The sequence below is a fragment of the Peromyscus leucopus genome, chromosome 7 (assembly GCF_004664715.2).
Source record: "Peromyscus leucopus breed LL Stock chromosome 7, UCI_PerLeu_2.1, whole genome shotgun sequence".
Classification (NCBI taxonomy): domain Eukaryota; kingdom Metazoa; phylum Chordata; class Mammalia; order Rodentia; family Cricetidae; genus Peromyscus; species Peromyscus leucopus.
The window spans coordinates 27595633-27617837 of record NC_051069.1 but is presented as its reverse complement, the minus strand read 5'-3'; the positions used below and the strand labels follow the sequence as shown (position 1 = coordinate 27617837).

At 52.6% G+C, this 22205-nt stretch overlaps 1 protein-coding gene across 3 annotated transcripts in view; it reads left to right on the top strand.

Annotated features, from left to right (window-relative positions):
- The window catches only part of Dscaml1 (DS cell adhesion molecule like 1), a 335803-nt gene that overhangs the window by 233466 nt on the left and 80132 nt on the right, over nt 1–22205 (top strand). For 2 of the 3 annotated variants that reach the window (XM_028866435.2, XM_028866436.2), the window contains 5 exons: nt 6380–6526; nt 12916–13194; nt 16295–16570; nt 18878–19174; nt 20867–21139. In XM_028866435.2, coding sequence (XP_028722268.1) covers nt 6380–6526; nt 12916–13194; nt 16295–16570; nt 18878–19174; nt 20867–21139 — 1272 coding nt within the window. The remainder of the gene's footprint in view (nt 1–6379; nt 6527–12915; nt 13195–16294; nt 16571–18877; nt 19175–20866; nt 21140–22205) is intronic. The other variant, XM_028866438.1, reaches the window with a different exon arrangement.

Genomic DNA, 22205 nt, shown 5'->3' with positions numbered 1-22205 from the left:
CAGAGGACTCCTGGGATGCTACCCCATTCCTAGACTGTGAGACTCTGCCTCGAGCACCGGGTTCTGGCCTTAGAGGTACAACCATGCTGGGAAAAGATGCCACCATCATTCTGCAGCACTTAAGCTCAATTTTGCTTCACAAAACTGAAGCTCTGTGTTCACTAACTACACCCTCCCTTTTCCCTTTCTCCAAGCCTCGGCACTAACCATTCTGCTTTCTGTCTCTGTGTGGGTGATTACTTACAAAACCTCATCTGAATAGACGTGCAGCATATTTGTCTTTGGGGATATGGCTTCTCCTGCTTGTATCATGATGTCCTCAAAGTCCATCCATGTTGAAAAAAGAAACAGCATGTCCTTGCTTTTCAAGGCCGAATAATATTCCAAAGTATGTATAGCATGTGGTTGGTTTACCCTCTCATCTATCAGTGAATCCTCTTGGCTGTTGTGATCAGTGCTGCTATGAATATAGTGTACAAACCTTTTAAGGCCTGCTTCCTGAAAGTAGAATGGCAGGATTGGGTGGGGGGATGTTTTACTTGTTTGTTTGTTTATTTAGGACAAACTTCCATGTTGCTTAGTCTTGACTTTCACATGCTCGAAACAATAATTTTAAAGTGTGGTTCACGTGTGTAATCCAGCATTTGGGAGGCTGAGGCAGAAGGAACCCTATGAATGTGGGGTCATCTTGGGGTTCATAATGAATATCAGGCCAGCCTAGGCTTAAGATTATGACCCTATCTCAAACAAATAAAAGTCCAAGGGGATCAGTAGAGGCAGTGGTGAGTTATGGCAGATGTAGGTACTCTCAGAAACCCGGAAGGGCTTCCTGGAGGAGGTGAGTGTGCAGCCAGCATCAGACTCGGTCACTTCCTCCTTGGTGGTTAGAGGTCACTCACTCCTCCTGGAAATCTCTGCTGAGTGTCTACGTCACGGCAAGCACTGCCATCACTTTGGGTAAAAGAGGGTCCCACCGAGGGATTCTCACTAACGCATCAGATAATCTGTCTTGGGGTGAAAGCATCGCTCTGGGTGTGGGGTTGGGGACAGGCTGGGGAGGCAAAGGTGGAAACGGGCTGGGTTGGGAGCTGCAGAGCTTATCCTGTTTCTGCAGAGGCTACAGCAGGGTCTGCATGGTTTCCTCCCTCCCCCAAACCCTCAGCCAGTCTCAGCCTCCTGTGTCCCTGGCGCCTCCCAGAGGGCGGAGAACAAGAGGCCACCTCTTCAGAAGCTGGCTTCTCCTGTGCAGCCCCCTGGCTATCACGGAGTCTCCGTCAATCAAGTCTCAGTAAATTCTTCAGCTGCAGGATGCCCTGTGGCACAGCTCTCTGACCTTCTGGGAGGTGACAGGGGAGACACTGTCACCTAAACTTAGCACCTACGCAAGGGAGGAGGGGCTTTGTGTTCTCAGACTCCTGCTCCCTGGCCTACAGAGGCATGAGGACGTGAGTTCGGATCCCTAGCATCCACATAAAAAGCCAGGCATGGCATGTGTACCTTAATCCCAGCACTGGGGGACAGAAACAGATCCCTGGAGCTCAGTGGCCTGACTGCTTAGCGGAACTGGTAGCTCCAGGTTTAGTGAGATATCCAGACTCAAATGAGAGAGACAGACAGACAGACATCCTGTATGGATCTCTGATCTTTACATGCTCCCATACTAATATGTAACACACACACATTCACACATGAGCACACTTGCACAAGTCCTTACAGCAAGATTCCAGGATCCTAAGAATCAGCCAAAAGCCAAGCCCACCTGTCTCCTTCATAAGATGCAGCCTTGAAGCCTGCTGGCCAGAGCCCCATCTAACTCCCCCACATTCCTGAGATCACGACCTATGTGTTCTGTCCATTCCTCGTTCTCCTAAAGAAGAGTGGAACTGCCCTTGCTCTGGGGTCAGTCCTTCCAACTGCTTGTGACTAAGGACTCCCCTGCCCCACAGGCCAGCATCCCCCAAAAGCCTATTTCCAAACCACCACATCCACAAGATTCTGGAAAGCTCCCTGGGTGAAAATAGTGGACCAACATGTTGGAAACACTCCCCTGATCCTCTCCCTCCTCAGATGAATACGCAGCAGAAGCTGTGAGAGAGGACAGCCTTGCCATGCCAGTGTCCCAGAGATGCCCCACGCACAGGCTGTGTGGCTTTGTACAGCAGAGACTTGCTGTTCTACAGCTCTGCGGGCTAGGTGGCCAAGGTTGAGGTGTGGACAGAGTTGGTTCTCCAACAGCCTTAGAGAGGGCTCTTTCTGGGCTCTCGGCTTCCCCAGGTCACTAGTGATCCTTGTCTATCCTTGTCTGGCGATGTATTCGTTAGTCCTTCCTACATCTCTCCAGGGCATTCTCTGCGCCTGCGCACCTATGTCTGCGCCTGCGCACCTACTTCTGCACAGCCCCCTACATCTGCGCCTGCGCACCTACTTGGGCACTGCCCTCTTCTTGCCTGGTGTCTAACAGATGTTCAATAAATATTTAGAAGTTCTGTCAAGGCCACCAAAGACGAGAATGACAAAATGGGCCAGGACAAGTATTGTGATGAGGAAAAGAAGAAAAGGATGCACTAACCACATTCACCATTCCCCTGTCCGTGAGCATGGTGACTGTGGTGCCATAAAACAAGACAGAGTTCAAGATTAAGCAAAGCTCCCTATCCTGCGCTTCTAGCCTAAGCATAAACCCACAGGGATACTACTGGCATTCAGAATGGTCACCCAGGTGTCCAGCAAAGAGGACCCCATCAGCTTGCTGCCGTCAGGCCCTCTCACTGAGGTATCAACTAAAAATCCATCAACACCCCCACCCATCCCTACAGCTACCTAAGGCATTCCCAATGGCCATGGGTCAGGTGCGCTACTTTCCTGAAGAGGGACACCTTTTAAGAGGGGGAGCCAAAGATGCAGATTATCTCAAGCCACCACCCCCTATGCCACAATGGCCACCAAATAGCTCTGGAGGCCAGCATTTTATTGAGTCCTGGCCTGGCTGAGGCCCACAACTAGCTATGTCTTCCTGGGCTCAGCACACTGTTCAAGACTCTAGCTCTCCTCCATAGACTTCTTTAGCCTCCTGTTCCCAGCAGGGACTCCCCAACCCCCACTTTTGATTCTCATCAAGCGTGCAAACCATTGTAGCTAAGCCCCCCCAAAGGGATTAACATAATACCCCTGATTTCTCCTCTCCCTCTCACACTGTGCATCTCTGGGCTGCGGCCTGCCTTTGTTTCAGTAGGAGCAAAACACTGTGTCTGGAGAGAGAGAGAGAGAGAGAGAGAGAGAGAGAGAGAGAGAGAGAGAGAGAACACGCTACTGCAATTAAATATGCACGGGGGGGGGGGGGAAGGGAGGGGAAAATGAGGACAATGAAGGATGGGAAACATCCGATGCAGCAGCTGCTGGTTGCTATAGAAACCCAGATCCTCACCAGCAGCAGCATCACCCCACCCACCCTCCACTCTGGGTGCAGAATCCCAGTAGCACAAGGCTATGTGGGTCCTGGGGTGCTGGCGGCCAGGACCCCAGGATTCAGGCTGACCAGGGCTGGGGTACCTGAGGGCTGCTAACACTGCTTTGATGGCTTTCCTGGCTTCCCCCTACAACTCCTGCCCATCCTCTGATCCACAGTGACACCCCAGAGTAGCTCTCCACCTCAGTTCCAGTTGACTTTTACACTTGATGTCCAGGGGGCTTTTAGACTTGACTTTAGGATGTCACGCCCCAACACACAGGGAGCAGAGGGCTCTGTCAGCTCCTTCCTTCCCTTTTTGACTTTCCGCATGGTGCCTGTCTCCCTTGTCACCCAGAGGAGGACAGCTACTGGTGTCCATGGGATCAGCCAGGAGAACTCCCAACAAGAGGCAGCTGGACCATGGGATGATCTAGATGACCTAGGAGTAAGTCCACAGGGGACGCAGGGAAAAGTAACCAGCCGGGGTCACAAGAAAAAATCAGGGCTTTAGCTGACTGCGCTGCCTCCTCCGTCATACTATCTCACCAAAAAAGTGAGCGCTGTGTTACGTGAAGTCGAGTGTTTTTCTTTTCTACCTATATCAGCAGAATGTGATTTTTAGGGCTTCACACTTGGTGAAAAGACTGGCTGGTGCTGGCCCAGGGCACTGGAGAGAAGAGGAGGGAGGGAGGGGAAGGCAGGGAGAAGTGATTAGGAAGACTGTAGCTAGACCAAAATTCATTCAGAAGAGCCCAGATTGATGAAGTTATTTAAAGCCGTATTGAAGAAGTAACTATGAAGGGCTGGGGAGATGTTCCGTGAGTAAGAGTGTTGGCTGCCAAGCCTGGCGACTGGAGCCCAGCCCCCAGCACACACGAGGTGGGAGGGGAGAACTGACTCCCACAATCTGTCCTTTGATCTACACACACACACACACACACACACACACACACACACACACACACACACACACAAATCAATAAATATATATTCAAAAGAAGCCCAGAGAAACTTTTCAAAGATATTGTCAAGAACATTAAACTTGTCATCCTGCAGTTTTACAGCCTCTGAGGAGGAAAGTGTCTGGCTTTCATCCTCACCTCTTGATGCTCAGAACTGAATTTATGGACCAGGGAGGTGCTTCTTCAGGAAACTGCCTGCCTGAGTTCAATCCCCAGAATCCATATAACAAAGACCCTGACGTGGTGGTGCTCACTAGTAATCCCAGCTCCGGAGGGGTGGAGACAGGCGGGTCCCTGGAGCCCACTGACCAACCAGCCTGGCCTACACGGTCAATCCCAGGCCAGCGAGATACTTTCTCAAAACACAAAACAAAACAAACAAAAAACAAAGACATTAACAGATGCTGAGGGGTAGTACTCAATGTTGTCTTCTGGTCTATAAGAGCACGCATATGCGCATGCGCGCACACACACACACACACACACACACACACACACACACACACACACACACACGATCACCCCTAAATGTGTGCCTGGGGCATTCATGAAGGGTAAGCTGCAGCTAGAGCTCTTCCTGCTTGGGTAGGGGGAGAGACTGTGAGTCTGCCCCGGTAGAGGGAGGCAGACCTCTATAAGATCCAGATTGTAGATGTAGGGTTCATCCTAGAGCCTGGCATGCTGACAGGCTCATCCGATGGTTTCACATCCCTCCCCTCCCCTGACCCCATCCTTCCTGGATAAGCACTATCACTTAAGGGTAACAGTGGAGCCCAGGTGTGGCCCCAGTCTGTCTGATCTCTTCTGTTCTCAGTAAGCATAGTCCTCGGCTGCCACCAGCCACTCCCCAACCCAGGGCCACCTCTTCCCTTAAATCAGCTCTCATCAGCTCAGAGTCAGGGTTCGCTGGGGAACCTACACAGAGAAGGCCACTCTCCTGTGGACAGGTTCAACAGCAGCAGCCTAGTGAGTGCCCCACGGCCAGCTACCTACTCTGCTTCCCTGTCCAACCCCAGCGGCGACAGTGAGTCAAGAACAGTGGCACCAAGTAAACCCAGAGCTTGTCCCACGGTTGTTCGGTTGTTCGCGACTGTGGGTGATAACCGTGTCTGCCTCTCCACAGCCCCAGGGCAGAAACAATTTAAGCTTGTGTTGGCTCAGAAGGAAGCCTAGGAGTCAGAACCCCCAAGTTCCAGCCTGTGACTGACCGTAGTGCAGGCCAATCTCTTCACTACACTTTTGCTTCCTCCCCTAAAACAGAGACCAGCAATTCCAAAGGCTTTGTTTGGCTTGACGTAGAAGGAAGGCTGAGAGTCAGACCCCCTGAGTTCCGGTCCAGTGACTGATGGCAGTCCGGGCCAATCACTTCTTCCACTAAAATGGGGACCAGCAATTCTAGGAGCCAGTGCGCGATGAATGAGGGCGTTTTGCAGACTCTTACCGGAGGGTAGGAAATGAGAGGACTCCTCCACACTGTGTGAGCACTTTCTGCATGCAGATGTCTGATATATCCAACCTATGCAGGAGTATCTGCACTTCATTGTATGTCTAAGACTCAGGAGGGCTAAGCAATGCCCAAGATAGCACAGTTAATAAGTAGAGAAAGCCAATGGAGACACTGATTTCACTCGGTCTGACTCTAAAGCCCAACTCCTTGTCGGGTGTGGTGGCGTATACTGCAATCAGTACTTCAAGACAGAGACAGGAAGGTCCTGATTTTGAAAACAGCCAGGGCTACATAGTGACGACAGTGGGGGGAAGGGGGGGGGCAGTACCAACTTTTCTACATGTCACTGTGTTGGTGTGTGGTTAAAAGCCTTGTCTATTGGCCATGGCACACCTGTGAGGCCACACTGCCTCATCCCTGGTTTTCTCTACTGCCTTGGCTCAAGATGGCTCCAGGGAGGCTACCTGCCAGTCAGAGCTGCCTCAGCCAGAAGTAACGGGCTCTATCGGGTTGTGTCTCCAGAAAACAGGTTTTCCATCACATCACACGGTGGGCTGTACATCTCAGACGTGCAGAAGGAAGACGCTCTCTCCACCTACCGCTGCATTACGAAGCACAAATACAGTGGGGAGACTCGTCAGAGCAACGGGGCTCGGCTCTCTGTGACAGGTAGGCGGCTTTCCTGGGGCACACCGACCCTCCGTGGATACGGGATGCCCTGCGTGTCCACTCTGAGGAAGAAAGTAACCATCGTGGACAGAGATACCCCTGGGCTAGACTCCATCCAGCTTGGGTCAAGTGGCCTTGATGTAAGAGCTTTTCTGGAGGTTTCTTCAGTCCAGGAACCACCGCCAGACCACACCTGGCTCTCCCGGAGGATTGAAAACGTTTCCGTGTGTCTGATGAAGTTCTGGTTCTCAGGCAGAATTTCCCTCTCCACTCCCCCGGCCACCACCACTTCCTCTGTTTGCCATCCTTGTCAGGAAACTCATCGTTAAAATCTGTAGTCATCAGGAGGGTTTTTCCGTTTCCTTGTGTCTCTAAGTATTCCTAAAGATTCTGATTTTTTTTTGTTTTTTTTTTTGTTTGTTTGTTTGTTTGGTTGGTTGGTTGTTGTTGTTGTTTTGTGTGTGTGTGTGTGTGTGTGTGTGTGTGTGTGTGTGTGTGTGTGTGTGTACTTTGTTGGAGGCCACCTCACAGCATTGGAGAACATGTAGAACATAAATGAAAAATGTTCCTAAGAGATTCTTGTTCTGGCATGATTGTGGTGTCTGAGGAAAGACGGAGGATGTATGCTGCGCCCTGTGTATCAAGTAGCCCTCCATGTGTTACCTGGTCAGCATCCACAGCCCTGTGAGGTGTATGTAATGTTCTGTATTTCCTACGGGAGTCCAGTGGCCTGCCTGAGCTATTGAACCAGTTGGGAGGCCCAGTCAGAACTCACACTCTAATCCCTCTGGCTGTAGTACCTTTCCGCTGAAGGCAGGGAGGGTCAGCAGAACACCCACACACCACCTCTGGCAAAGAAGGGGAAAGGCATATGGCTCCCTTCATGAAGCTTTCTCCGCTAATAGCTCCAAGTTTTTGACATTCATCCATCCACAGACAGATGTTCTTAAATCACCTGTACAATGCATACTGGGATTTTCCCCACACTGTCACCACAGGCTCTGATACTTCCTTTGCAGGGGGAGGGGAGTCTTTTAGAGACAGCTGACCTGAAACATGCGGTGATCTTCTTGCCTCAGCTTCCCACATTCTGGGATCACAAGCATGCGTCATCACACCAAGTTTCTGATACTTTCTGCAGCGTGGGTTTTGTTGTTTGTCAGGTTTGATCTGGTTTTGAGTTTTTGTTTTCTGAGACTGAGTCTCATGAAGTCTGAGTCTTCAGACTGGCGTGAGGATGCCCTTGAACTTCTGATTTGCCTGTCTCCATCTCCTGAGCCCGGGGATTATAAATGTGCCACCACTCTGGATTGATGCTGTGTTGAGGATCAAACCCAGGACACACTAGACAAGCACACAACCACCTCTACATCCTCAGCATCTAATGTTTTCTATTGCATCCCATGCTATTTTGATTTTTCTCAATGCTGATTAGAACCCACAGAATGGCTATCACAACTTCCTGAGGGTTTTTGACCTACAGTTTAAGCATCCTTGCCTTGAGGAGGTGTGGGTGGAATGCCTTTTAGAAGGAGGATGAACTGATAGAACTTGACTTTGGGGGGATTAAAACCACGAGGTAATGCCCCACGCCAGGCCCCAGGGAAAGACTCAGCCCCTCTGCCTGCTCCTGTCATCGATGGCTTGCAGAGGTCAGCCTTCCTCAATGGGTGACTCCCTGGGACCCATCTCACCTGCCCAGCATAGCTGAAAGCAAGATTAAGAGGACAGAAATCGGGAGGCAATAACCAGGCTCCCCAGTGTGACCCTCGTGTCTCTGACGTCTGGTCCTGTGTGTAGCACACAATAGGTACCAAGTAAACATTTGTGGCATTAATGAGCACCAATGGAAACTGTGCCTCTGTGTGAGGGGACGACACTGGGCCAGAGCAGAGACCGGTTGGTAGGACTTTTGGATCTGCAGCCAATTCAGAGTGTGCTGCATTGGAGTGGTTTGCTTCCAAATCACAGGGCCTTGTTTGCATGGTGTTTTGCATCTCATTTGCATGCTTCTCATACAGTGCAGGGGCGGAAGGCCCAGAAACCTTCTCTTGCAGCCTGCTCTGCTCTCCTCCATCAAGCCCTTCATTCTCTGCTCTGATGGTTGGATCTCCAGCTTTGGGGGTAAGGTGTGAGAATTAGGCAGGGGTCCCTCAAAAGAACAGATTCAGGAAGCTGGAGGCTGTGCCAGCTTTTCTCTTTCTCGCCCTACACCATCATGGTGGGTAAAAGGCACAGTGGGGGGACAGTAAGAGAGATGGCATACACCCCAGGACTCAGAGATAAGACCCTACCTTGAGGAACAGAGGTCAGATACAAAGGTCACCCCGGGAGAAGGGCCTGGGCTCAGAGGAAGTGGTGACCAGGAGAGGAGACCTGGACCCGGACCAGAGAGACACAGAGACAAGGGGAAGTAAAAGAGAGGAAGAGAGATGCTGGAGGGAAGGGAACAGCGGGGAGAGGAAGGGAGACCGTGCAGGGACGCAGGACCCTGATGTGATAGGATGTGACAAGCAGCTTGTCTGCAAGCTGCTTGTCTCTGCAAAAATGCAAGTGATATGAGAGGCGGGGGAACGGCATCCGGAGAGCCGCGACCTCCAGGCTCACCAGCTCACTGCCCCCACCCACCCCTAAGCCCAGCCTGCCCTAAGGAAGCATCCGCTCCATCACTTCTAAGGCCAGGGCCGATGAGGTCCTGAAAGGATTCCCCACATACAAAGGTGAGAGGAACCAGAAGCGGCTGCCCCTGGGGCTGGAGATGATGCAAGAAGGCAAGAGGCTCCTCGTGAGCTGTGCTAGCAAGCATCCCATAGAGTCTCCAACCTCCACTCCCGGTCTGAGAACCACGAATGGCAAATACAGTTAGCTGGGCGGTCAGAAGGAGGTCACAGGCCACAGCGTCTGGAGTTCGATGGTACCTGAGGCCTGTGAAGCCTCCGGAAGTCAGGCTGCAGCCCTGGCAGGGGAGATCTGCATCATTACCCTGCTGTTCCTGCACTGTCCCTCTCCTCCATTCCTATCGCATTGACCAAGGTGGGGACAAGACTGGACAATTTCTATTTTCCTGTTTTCTAAGTCAAACATAGCAGTTACAAAGGGTCTAAGTCTCCCCCAAATCCTCCAAGATAACACCTGCCCCACATGACTTAGGGCTTTCTAGAGAGTTTCCCCCAAGCATTCAACAGAGCACCAGCATCCCAGACAACCTAGTATGGGCCTCCTCACCTTGAGACAGAGATCAAGGACCAGACAGGATATAAAACCAGCTTCCTGTCCCCCAGCACATGCAGGATAGTCATGGAGCAGACACCATGCTCCCTGGTTCCAGCCTTGACCCAGACATCACAGGACATCCCAGCAGCCTGACCTGGGGCACCACACCCTCAGGCAGGGCTGTCTGTCTTTTCCCAGCCCAGTGCCCATGCTGGCAGCGCCTAGTCCCCCAGGATGTCACGTGTACACCCCATGGCCCTTTACTTCTCTGCTCCCCCATAATGAAAGAGGCTTCTTTTCCCTGCCACCACCACCATCACCCCCGAATTTAATTTCATGCCTGGGCCTCAGTGATTAATTCTCTCCCCCCCCTACCCCGCCCCTCCTCCACCACCCTGGCAGCCCCTCCGCTTGTAAATTCTGCCCTGTGCCATGGAATTTGTGTATTTCGCATCAATTAAGTGTCACAATGAGTAATTCTTCTCTGGCACTGGCTCTGTTGATCCCAACCAATCAGCCATCCCCACTGGGGTGGAGGAGGGGGAAGGACAGTCTGGCACGGGGAGAAGATGAGCCTCAAATGACAATCACCGCTGCATCTGCACCTCCTGTGCCTGTGAGGGACCGTAGCATGCACCCTGCCCTGCGATGCCTAGGAAAATAACGTTAGACACGGAGGCACCATGGTCACCTCCACTGTGTGCGGAGAAGACACCCGGTGCAGAAGTCGTGAGATACACCCAAAGTCTCGGGGCCGACTAGAGAGCACCTAGGGCTGGCATTTGGGCCTCCTGATTCCCAGCCATGGGTAGAGACAAAGAAGAACCTTCTGGAAAGTCTCTCTCCCAGAGAGACTCCAGGTCTCAACTCTCTTCAAGGGGCAAGAGCAAAGAGCAGATGGCCCCACTGGTGAAGGGAGTATGGGGGGTCAGAAGCTCCCCTGTTCGCTCCCGAACAAGAGTGAGCATGTTAGATTCTTCCATCTGGGGCCCCATCTGCTGAACAAGGATATGAACAACCTACTTTCAGAACTCTGGTCTGCCATGTGGCTCTGGGCTGGTTCCCACACTTCTCTAGTCTCAGCAACTTCGTGTCTCTGTGTTCTCTGAAGTCACAATGTGGCTCTAGTTCATAAAATCCTCAGTTTGGAGTTTATCCAGCAAACTCAGTTCACTGGCACACCTTCATTCCTGAGTATACACACACACACACACACACACACACACACACACACACACACACACACGAGAAATAGATGGTTCAACAGGCAGGAACCCTGCTCCACGCTGGGCACAGGAGGGACATCACAGGTCAACACTGCCTCAAGAAGCCTGGCTGTCTTCTGGGAAGATGGATGCCTGGCCCGAGGCAGCTGCCGTTAAAAAAAGAAAGACAGGTAGCCGCAGTTGTGGCCTCAAGGGGCAGACAGCAGGCTAAGGCCAGGGGCTGGGGGAGCCCCCTTTCCATCTGTGCCCTTCGGCTTCCTGAAGCTTTGCACCTGCATATATTACCCGTTCAAAAAATAATTTCCCATGTTTTGTTTTTTTTTGAGAGAGAGAGAGAGAGAGAGAGAGAGAGAGAGAGAGAGAGAGAAAGGAATTTTTTGAAAAGGAAAGAAGAAAAAGGAAGCTCCATGGGAGTCCAGAGAGAGGGACAGCAGTTAGGGGGGAGGTGTGTGTGAGAAACCGCCGAGGCTGGCTTGTGAACAATGAGTCAGAGTGGGCTGTGCAGAGCAGGCTGCCTGGATGTCTGGGTGACCCAGCTTGCCTTAGTGTGCAGTGAGGCTAGGAGAGGCCACAGCAGAGCTGGGTTGTAGACAGCTTTGAGAGAGTCGGTCTAAAAGCCAGATCTGGGAGCTCGTGCCTGAGAATCCCTGCACTCCAGAGGATAAGAGGGGAGGGTCGCCAAGCACTTGGGAGAAGCCTGGACTGCTAAGCAGAAAGAAAAGAAGGGTGTGCTGGGGAGACCTGGGGATACAATTCCATTGGTAAAGTGCCCGCTTATCACATGGGATGCCCTGGGTTTGATCTCAGGCACAGAATAAAGTAGGCATGGTGGCACATGCCTGTAATCCCAAGACTCACAGGGCAAAGGCCAGGCGACCAGGAGATCAAGATCATGGGGCAGTAAGATGGCCCAGTGGTAAAGGTGTCACCAAGACTGACAACCTGAGTTAGATTCCCTAGGGCCTACACAGTGGAAGGAGAGACTCAACTCCTATAAGTTCTTCTCCAACTTCAACACCTGACCCACGGCACATGCATACTTGTGTGCTCGAAAGTGCACACAAGCATATGCACTCGCTCACACACGCACTGTACTAATTTTTTTGACATTCAAGGTCATCCTTTGGTGATGTGAGTTTAAGGCCAATCTTGGCTAGATACCCCGTCTAAAAAGAAAAAAAAAAATGGAGGTGTGCTATACAGAAGAGCAGGTGGACCCTTGACAGCAGAGATGGGACCCGAGGGTCAGAATCCCAGAAACACATGCCTGTGAAGAGTTGGACTGAGAGAGTGGACAGGAACACTCATAAATGACCTGGACACCTCAGCCACTGGGGCTTGTATCTTCCACCATCGAGGGTCACAGGTTTCACAGGGGCTGGCTTCTCTCGGCTTTCCTCCCATACTGTTCTGGGCTCCAACACATGAACCAGTCACTCTGAGCCTGCCCAGAATATGAACAGAAGGCAAGACAATGGACTAAAGAGCTGACTTAGCCATTAAAGGGTAGGCTCATAACCCAAACTTCAAAACAGGGCAGGGTGCCCCAACCGCTCACCCATTTTGCGGTTATCTCCAGTCTAGTTTGAGGCCCAGACAGAGGCCCACCAATAACTGCAAAATGTAGACACCACTGTCAAGTGCTGAGACCAGGGTGAAGACATCTGTCACACGTGTCCTCCTTTGTCATCCTTCTGACCCTCTGGCTTTGAGCTCTGCCATTCCTCAGTCGTCCTCACAGCCTGGCTCACAAGCATGGTTCTCAGGGCTCAGCCTGGTCTAGACACACACATGGAGGACACATGCACTCCTTGGGAAATGCTGCCACTCTGGAACCTGCTCTCTGTAAGCATAGGGAAGGGACTTCTGTCTGGAGGTCTTGCTTCCCTTGCCTCGTTCCTATTTCCTCCACCCAGGATGGCTTCAGTTACTGACCCTCTCTTCTTGCAGACCCTGCAGAGTCTATCCCCACAATCCTGGATGGCTTCCACTCCCAGGAAGTGTGGACCGGCCATGCCGTGGAGCTGCCCTGTGCTGCCTCTGGCTACCCCATCCCTGCCATCCGCTGGCTCAAAGACGGCCGGCCCCTCCCTGCTGACAGCCGCTGGGCTAAGCGTATCACAGGGCTGACCATCAGTGACCTGCGCACTGAGGACAGTGGCACCTACATCTGTGAGGTCACTAACACCTTCGGGTCGGCGGAGGCCAACGGCATCCTCACAGTCATCGGTGAGTCGGGAGCCTTCTGCAGCCCTAGGAGACTTTGGGAGTACTACCTCTGTGTGATGGAGTACCATGACCATACAGGACCTGGTCCTGCCTCCTGCTACCCCAAGAGGAGCTCCTAGTGGCTAAGAGAGTAGAATATGGCTTGGAGAGGCCACTGGTTTGAAACCAGCCCTGCCCTTCAGTCCTGGTATCATCAGCAGTACCTACGATCTCCAGTCACGTGGTCTCTCCAGGAGTCAAGCAGGCTGTTGGGGGGCGGGGGAGGTCTTGTGGGGAGCTCATGAAAGGGAGAGCTTCTGGGCTTGTTAGGGGAAGTCTGTGTCTGGCTGAGAGTGTCAATACTGATGTTAATCCACAAGGCAGAACTGTGTCTCCATCTAGGGTGACAGTCCAAGTATTGAGGAATAGTTGGCAAGGGTCCTGACCCATCAGACCAGACACTGAGCAAAGGCAGCCAAGTCAGCTGCACCTGGAGCTGCCATGGATATGGAGCCTGCTCCTTCCCTGTTCTTCCCAGCACAGAGCCCCGGGGATCCAGAGAGCTATGGAAAGCCCCTGCAGACCTCTCCTGTTATGAGCCCCCGAGGGCAGGCAGAGGCAGTGAAGACAGAGGGGCTGATGCCACAGAAGTGCCCTAGGCCATCTCAGCACCATCCATCCTGACTCTTTGCCTGGCCCGTATCTGTAAGATGTAGAGGCTACTTTGAGCTCTAACAGCCAGAGTTTTCTGCCAGCCAGGCGGCTAAGGGGGCTGGGATCTGGGACCCGTGAGGACCCCTCTAGGTGTCAGGCAGCCTGTGCCTGAGCCCCTGAACATTGTACTCAAGAGCATGACAGTTCCCTGAGGTCATTTCACTTTGGCAAGGCAGGAATTACCTAGGGTGACTCTACTCCATCCTCAGCAGAGTCCTGTCAGAGTCCTATGCCATAAAGGTTGGCCAAGGTAGCACTCAGCCCCTTGCCACCTTCTCATGAGGCCCTCGGGTATTCCACAGACACTGCAGAACTTCTGCTGGCCTTCCAGCCTCACATCTGACTCCCTGGCCAGATCTGGGCTCAACATCCTCCCATGGCCCAGAAAGCCTTGACAATTTGTGTGCATTTACCCTCAATGTAGAGTGGAGGTTGTCCCCACGAGCAATCACAGTGACACTAGAACAGAAGGACCTCCCAAGAACTGCTCCAGGACAGCAAGGAGGCAAATGCTTAGAACAGTGAAGAGAGCCTGCCCCAGGGGACTAAGGAATCATTGCTCATGAGCAAGCCATGGACAGATAGACGGATCCTAACAGTGAAGGATGATAACAGCACCTCCCTTCTTGTTCTAAACACTGTCCAAAATGTTTCAGCTAATCCAGGTGCATACCTGTGATTCCAGTACCCAGGAGATAGAGACAGGGGGGTTAAGAGTTCAAAACTAGGCAAGCTCACAGGCTATGTCACATCCTGTCTCAAAAGCCAAAACGAAGCCGGGCGTTGGTGGCGCACGCCTTTAATCCCAGCACTCGGGAGGCAGAGCCAGGCGGATCTCTGTGAGTTCAAGGCCAGCCTGGGCTACCAAGTGAGTTCCAGGAAAGGCGCAAAGCTACACAGAGAAACCCTGTCTCGAAAAACCAAAAAAAAAAAAAAAAAAAAAAGCCAAAACGAGAGAGAGAGAGAGAGAGAGAGAGAGAGAGAGAATAAATCAGGAGGTCACACCTACCACAAGCTCTTAAAATACCACCAGGGTGACTGGTATTCACACCTGCCCTGGTGCACATCAGTAAGTAGACACACACACAAACACAGGCATGAGCATCCAAAATCTACACACTCATTTCCCCAAATTCCCACATAGTTTTGGAGTCCATACACCTGCACCAATACACACTTCCCCTCACTATTCCAAACTCCTCAGGTCAGCTGCAGACCACCACTTCCACAGTCCACATGTTCATACCCACAGTGTATGAACACACCACACACACACACACACACACACACACACACACACACACACACACACACAGAGGCTTGCTAGAGGCTCAGGTTCAAGAGGAAGTGGTACAACCTTCTTTCATCCCCCCTAGGCCTGCCTGCCATCCCCTCCTGAAAGGTCCCTGGGTTCCTCCACTCTTGTAGCCTGAATTCCTGCACAGGAGCCCTCAGGCACAGAAATCAGTGAGGGAAGCCAACTTGGGGCTGTCACCGGTCCATCATCCAGTCAATGATACTCATAGTCTGAGTCTTGGTGGGGATGTAATGCTGAGGATGCCTCTGCTTCCAAGTGTCCACCATCCAAAGGATGAGGGAAAGGGTATTGAAAAGACAGACTGCTCAGTATGGCATTGATTATTCCCTGGTGGGGAGATAGGAGAGGGATTTAAAATGGGAGGAGAGGTGAAATCCAGGAATACTCCCTGGAAGAGGTGACAAGAGATCAGCAGGAATTAGGCAGAGAATTCTAGGCCTAGAGCTTAGGCTCTGCAGTCAGAACATTCCAGGGAAGACGGGAATCACATGCAGGTCATTGATGTTATAGCTTTATAACCTTAGTGACAGGAGATGGAGGCAGGTGCCTTGGGCCTCTGAGGGCTTTGGATACCATGCTGAGTTTGGAGGATCCATGAAAGTTCTGAGCAGGAGACTGTAGTAAAGAGGATGATTGGTGTGGGCCAGGGAGGTGATGGAGCCCCAGCCACATGCAAAGGACACCAAGCTAGCAGAAAGCAGAGGCTAGTGGCCTGCGTGGGTATGAGAGGCAGCTGACAGGAAGAAATGTGCCTTCTGGTTCCTGGGTGTCATGTAAATCAAGGTCCCAGGCTTCTGGGCGAGTTAAGAGAGCCTTGAAGCTCTGCCTAAGCAGAGGGACCCACCTTAGGGAAGTAGAGGCCATCGGAATAAGACATTCCTCAGAAAATCCCGGTTTGTGCCTACATGCCTCATAAGTAAACTGAGGCCCAGAGCAGGGGATTTCCTAGTCCCAAATCTCACACGGGGTGTGTTTGAATAGCTAGACTCTGTGACCTCTGTCCATCCAGCCACAGGTCGTCACAGTAAACTCGTTTCTTTTTCCTCTCCTCCCACCTCCCTTCACATCTGCCCCCACCTGGCCACCCAGACCCCCTTCATGTGACCCTGACACCAAAGAAACTGAAGACGGGCATCGGCAGCACGGTCATCCTGTCCTGTGCCCTCACGGGCTCCCCAGAGTTCACCATCCGCTGGTACCGCAACACTGAACTGGTGCTGCCCGGGGAGGCCATCTCCATCCGCGGGCTCAGCAATGAAACTCTGCTTATCTCCTCGGCTCAGAAGAGCCACTCGGGGGCCTACCAGTGCTTTGCCAGCCGCAAGGCTCAGACAGCCCAGGACTTTGCCATCATTGTGCTGGAAGGTGAGTGAGGGTGGATGGCAGGGCAGAGTGGGGCTGTAGTCCCCTGGGAGGTGCTGCCCATGCTGGGAGGCATCTGCTCAGTGCTCGGGGCACACACGGCGGGCACCATGCCCTCACATCAGCTTTGCAAGAGCCCTGTGTGGAGGAGGTCCTTTTTAATGTCCCCTATTCTGAAGTTGAGGAAATCAAGGCTTTGGCCACATGTCAGCAGACAAGGGTTTTTAACAATACTGTTACATACTAACCTTTGTCCTCAACAGTTACTGGTGCTTTCTTAGTAGAGGGGTTCCTTTAGAACCTCCAAGGTCCTGGGTTTTCCGGAGGAGTCCTTTCCAACCTGTGGCCTCTTCTCAACAGGTTGTTTCCAACCAGGGGTCTCCGTTTCCACCCTATTCTCTCTCCCCTTACAGCTGCCACCACCCAGGGTCCCTCCCCAAGCACCTCTGTGCATGCCTGTTCACAGTGTGCACAGTACAAGGTGGTTAACCAAAAACGAGAGCTGAATCAAGCTTGCATGCCACTTGCCCAGCCATGAACCCCAGAACCAGGCTGAGGCCACAGAGGAGATGCCTCTTGCTTGTGAGTGCAAAGGGCCTTCAGGGCTGGCAGGAACCCGACCTTGCAACAAGTTGAGGTTTTAGTGTGTCCCCAGCTGATTCTTTCTACTACCAAACACACACAACACACACACACACACACACACACACACACACACACACACACACACATCACCACCACCACCACCACCACCACCACCACCACCACCACCACCACCACCACCACAGCATGCCAACACCACCACTGTTTTAACAAAATGCCAACCTCAGGCCTGCAAGGATGGGTCTTCCCTGGCAGCCACCAAACCTAAGACCTTGTGCCTCCCCCTACCCGCAGGGCTGTGCACAACAAGCCCCAGTGCTTACTCAATCCGAACCTCGCCACTCTCCCCAACAAATACGCCATCCCAGTGCAGGCTCCTTTGACATGGCTATCCATCATCTTGGGGTCCCCCACTGAGGAACACCCCACCAGCTAGCTCATCTTTGCACTTGGAGGGGCCAACCTTCTACCTTCGGTAGAATTCTGGCACCACGGAGGGTGACCCTGGAGAGCAGAGACACGGGAAATGAAGCTGGGAGTGGAAAGCAGGAAGGCAAGGCCAGCAGAGAGAGGGAAGAAAGGAGAGAAAGGAAGGGCCAACGGCCACGTGACCCTGTCACATCCTCCCAGGCCCAGGGAAGCATCAGCTTCTCCCCAGTTCTAGACAAGCATCTCTTCCATCCAGAGGTAGGGACAGGGCTGGCAGGCTGGCCAGGTCTCTGGTAAACATTGGCATTTTGATGTGCAACATTGAAGAATTTCAATAACACTATGACATCTGCCCTGCTGTTTATTTCTTATTATTTATTTCTTATTATTAATTTAAGCATCTACTTTTATTATCTTATCTTTTATTTATTTGTTTGTTTGTTTGTTTATTTACTTATTTATTTATTTTTGAGACAAGGTCTCACTATGTAGACCAGGCTGGCCTTGAACTGGTAGCAATCCTCCAGGCTCAGCCTCCTGAGGGCTGAAATGACCTGCATGCACTGCTACTCCAGACATAGTTTTTTATTTTTAATTGACATACAATAAGCATACATATTTATAGGGTACCATGTGCTTAATGTCTTTTTAACCCCTGACACCAATCCTGTGGAGAAGGATGATCAGGGTGGTAATTCCACCCCCACATGCCGAAGTAGAAAGGTGATACATGAAATTAATTGTCTCATCCTAGATTATGTGGTTAGCCAAGGCTTAAGGCTGGAGCCAGACTCCCATCGCCTCCACTGTCTCTGAGAAACTTGCATTTTAAACCTTGAACTTAAGGTCTTTTGTTAATAGGCCTAAATGCTGCTACTCCCTATCCTCGGCATGGTCAAGTACCAAAACTACACTCGGACCCCACCCCCACATGCCTTCATGCACGGTGCCTTCTGAGCCTTGCCGTCTTTGTTAATAACTAGAGGAGCATCTTGGATGTAGTAATTAATTTAATCTTCACCGTGTCCAGAAGTGGGAGTAATTGTCATCACCGTTATTCTTATCACCCACCGATGAAGCAACCTGCTCAAAGACGCTACACTTGCATCTCACTCCACGGCAGTGATTACACCTCATGGGTTTGCCTTTCACACGTGACAGCCCTTTGTCTTCATCCTGGCTGCCACTTCGCCTCCTCCCAGTCACTGGGTGGGTGGCCTGGGGGGATAGTCTCTCTGTGACTCAGTGACCCTGAAGGGGGCTCCTCGCTCCCCGCAGACGGCACGCCCCGAATCGTCTCATCCTTCAGCGAGAAGGTGGTCAACCCCGGGGAGCAGTTCTCACTGATGTGTGCTGCCAAGGGCGCCCCGCCCCCCACGGTCACCTGGGCCCTGGACGACGAGCCCATCGTGCGGGATGGAAGCCACCGCACCAACCAGTACACCATGTCCGACGGCACCACCATCAGCCACATGAACGTCACGGGCCCCCAGATCCGGGATGGGGGCGTGTACCGGTGCACAGCGCGGAACTCGGTGGGCAGTGCTGAATATCAGGCGCGAATAAACGTAAGAGGTGCCTGTCCACATTTAAATATCAGAATAGGCTTTTGAGTTCCTTTGCCATCTTTGTGGTCACCGTCATTCTTGTGTGCTTCTTAGTAACTGTCATTTTGATTTTAGTGGAGGTTCCCCTCTCCCTTTCTTTTCCTCTCTCTCTCTCTCTCTCTCTCTCTCTCTCTCTCTCTCTCTCCCTCTCTCCCTCTCTCTCTCTCTCTCTGACCTGCTCACCACAGTCTCATCAACCATTCTTGTGTGTGAGTGTGTGTCTGGTAGAGTCCACCCCATTCTCTGCCCACCCCCCACCCCCGCACTCCCACAATCTCACCTGCCCACCCTCCCCACCCCGTCCACCCCATCCAATCACTCTGGGCCCCCAGTGCTCTGTGCACCTGCTAGCACCTGCCAGCCCCCAGCAGGGTCTTGAAAGGACAAAGACAGACGGAAGTAGGACGTACTCAACCTTAATACTAGAGAGCTCCCAGCATTCTCCACAGAGCCAACCTTGAAATGTTCCAGGAGAGGTAGGCAGTCAGGGGCCTGGAGAGCATGTTCCCAACTGTAAGGCTCAAGCCTTCAGGAGTAGAAGATTGACACAGAGGCTGGAGTTGGATGACTCCCAGAGACAGGCAGCCTGAAGGAGGGTCCACAAGGTGTCAGTCACCCCCTTACCTCAGTTCTCCAAGTTAACATGGTAAGAGCTGTCTCCTCTGATGCCCTTCAGCCTTCTCAGTCTGACTGGTCCTCTCTGGACCCTACCAATTACCTCTAACCCAAGGGCAAGAGGACAGGAGGACTGTTAGAAATGGACATCGGTCCGGGGGTGCTAACAGTTGCCCTGAGGCAGGGACAGGGGTGGAAATGGAGATCATTCTAAACTCACCTATTCCAGCTCACCCATCCCACATAACAAGTCTGAGGCCACCATTTGGCCAAGCCCCCATGTCCCTCTCTGAATTAGAGCAGAAACAGAGCCACAGAGCCCTGGAAGACTCTATTCTGTCCTCTGTAGTTCGGCCCCAGAGTTCCCCTACGCTCTTCAGTACTGTCCCTTCATGGTGACCTCTAAGCTTCCTTCTCCCACTCCCATGATGCTACCTGCCAGCCAGCCCAGCTGAGGATACTCCCACCCCCAGCCAGTGCGGTCAGAACCCAAATTTGCAGCCCTTTTTCAGGAACCCACAACACAATTTCCCTGATTGGAAAAAACAACATGTGGGTTCATATGGTCAAGACCTTGGTGCTTTGGGGATAGTTTATTACTATATGGGAGGTTCTTTGGGGTACAAATGCAATGTGAGCAAGCAGAGAAAAAGCATAAGGTCCCTGCTTCACTATTGACCCCCCCATCCTAGTTTCTCCCTAAATAAGGGTTCACTTGGCCCAATCCTGGTGGTTCCCTGTTGAGGCTGTGAATCGGCCTCATCTAGTCCCATAAGGGACTACATTCTTGTGATAGGCATGTGTGGTGCACACCTGCTTGCAACTATTTCACAATGATGACAGTGAGTCCTGGGGGTCACACGGGTGACCTCAATCCTGGCCTCTGCACTTAGAGGCTGAGAAAGGCCTCTCTCTGCCCTCACCCAGTTTCTAGCCCCAGGGGAAGTCTCAGGGACCAAGCAAGAGAGAAGAGCCCCCACCGCAGAATGGCACCGGCTCATGGCGCCACCTGCCCCTCCTCTCCACTTTCCCCCCCACTCCCCAGGACCCCCCAGCATCCGGGCAATGAGGAACATCACAGCGGTCGCCGGGCGGGACACACTCATCAACTGCAGGGTCATTGGTTACCCCTACTACTCCATCAAGTGGTACAAGGATACCCTGCTGCTGCCGGATAACCACCGCCAGGTGGTGTTTGAGAACGGGACTCTCAAGCTGACAGATGTGCAGAAGGGCATGGATGAGGGGGAGTACCTGTGCAGTGTTCTCATCCAGCCACAGCTTTCCATCAGCCAGAGCGTCCACGTGGCCGTCAAAGGTAGGTCCCTTCCCACCCGGAGCCGGCGCCTGCCTGCCTCCCAGGCTGCTGGTACAGGTGTCCAACAGAAAGCAACCCCCAGGGAGCAGAAGCCCAAGGAAGACCGAATGGGCCTGGCCTTTGGCAGAAAGGTGACAGAGTGGGGGGGGGGGAGCGGGCATGGTGATGGATACAAGGCTGAAAGCTGCAGGGAAACCCAGTGCTGATCCCAGGGGCTTGAAAGCTCAGCTGTAGACAAGGGGAGGCAGCATGCTTTCTGGGCAGGGGTTCAGATAAGGGATGGTGGCCTGCACTGGGCCACTGAGGTCAGGACGGAGCCACCAGGTACCTGGTAGGGACACCCTGGAGAGCAGCAGCAAGGAGGCCAGGGTAGAGGAAGCACACACTCACCACCCTGGCCCCATCCTGGGCCAGGAATGAACACCTCCAGGCCCTGTGGCGGCTTTGGAGAAAGACTCTCTGCCAGTTCTCTGAGCCCTGGAGCTCAGTCTGCAACCCACCCACAGCTTTCTTGTTCACCTGATGGGTGGCTGGAGCAGGGGTCTGCGTGGGTGCTACGTGTCTGTGTTACCCTCTCCGAACCCATCCCCTAAGTCTACAGATACACTGATTTTAAAGGGACCATTGAGAAGCCACTAGCCTCTGCTCCCTCGGCTCTAGGATGGTGTAAGTAATGGAGCCCCAAATACATCCTTTGGGGTCCACAGGCATGGGAGTTATCTAGAGAGTGCCTGACATGAGGGTCCTGTGGGTTCTAGGGACAGGGGAAGTGGATCCTGTTGGGCCCTGACCAGGAAATACCAGAGAAGGATGCAGGCTGAGGAGGACAGGCTAGGACCCTAGCACCAGCTCCAGCCTCCACCTCAAGAACAGAGGCGACCTGTGGTGTTTAGTTGGCCACAGAAGACAGACCAAGGAGGGGCCCCTGTCACTGAGGGGCTTCCCTCCTGATGACACCTATCCCTAGGGGAATCAGGGGCAGCTGGAAAGACCTCTTCCCCATCCAGTAGAGAGGAGATAGGGACGGGGACGGGGGGGGGGGGGGGGGATCTGGGAAAGCAAGAAA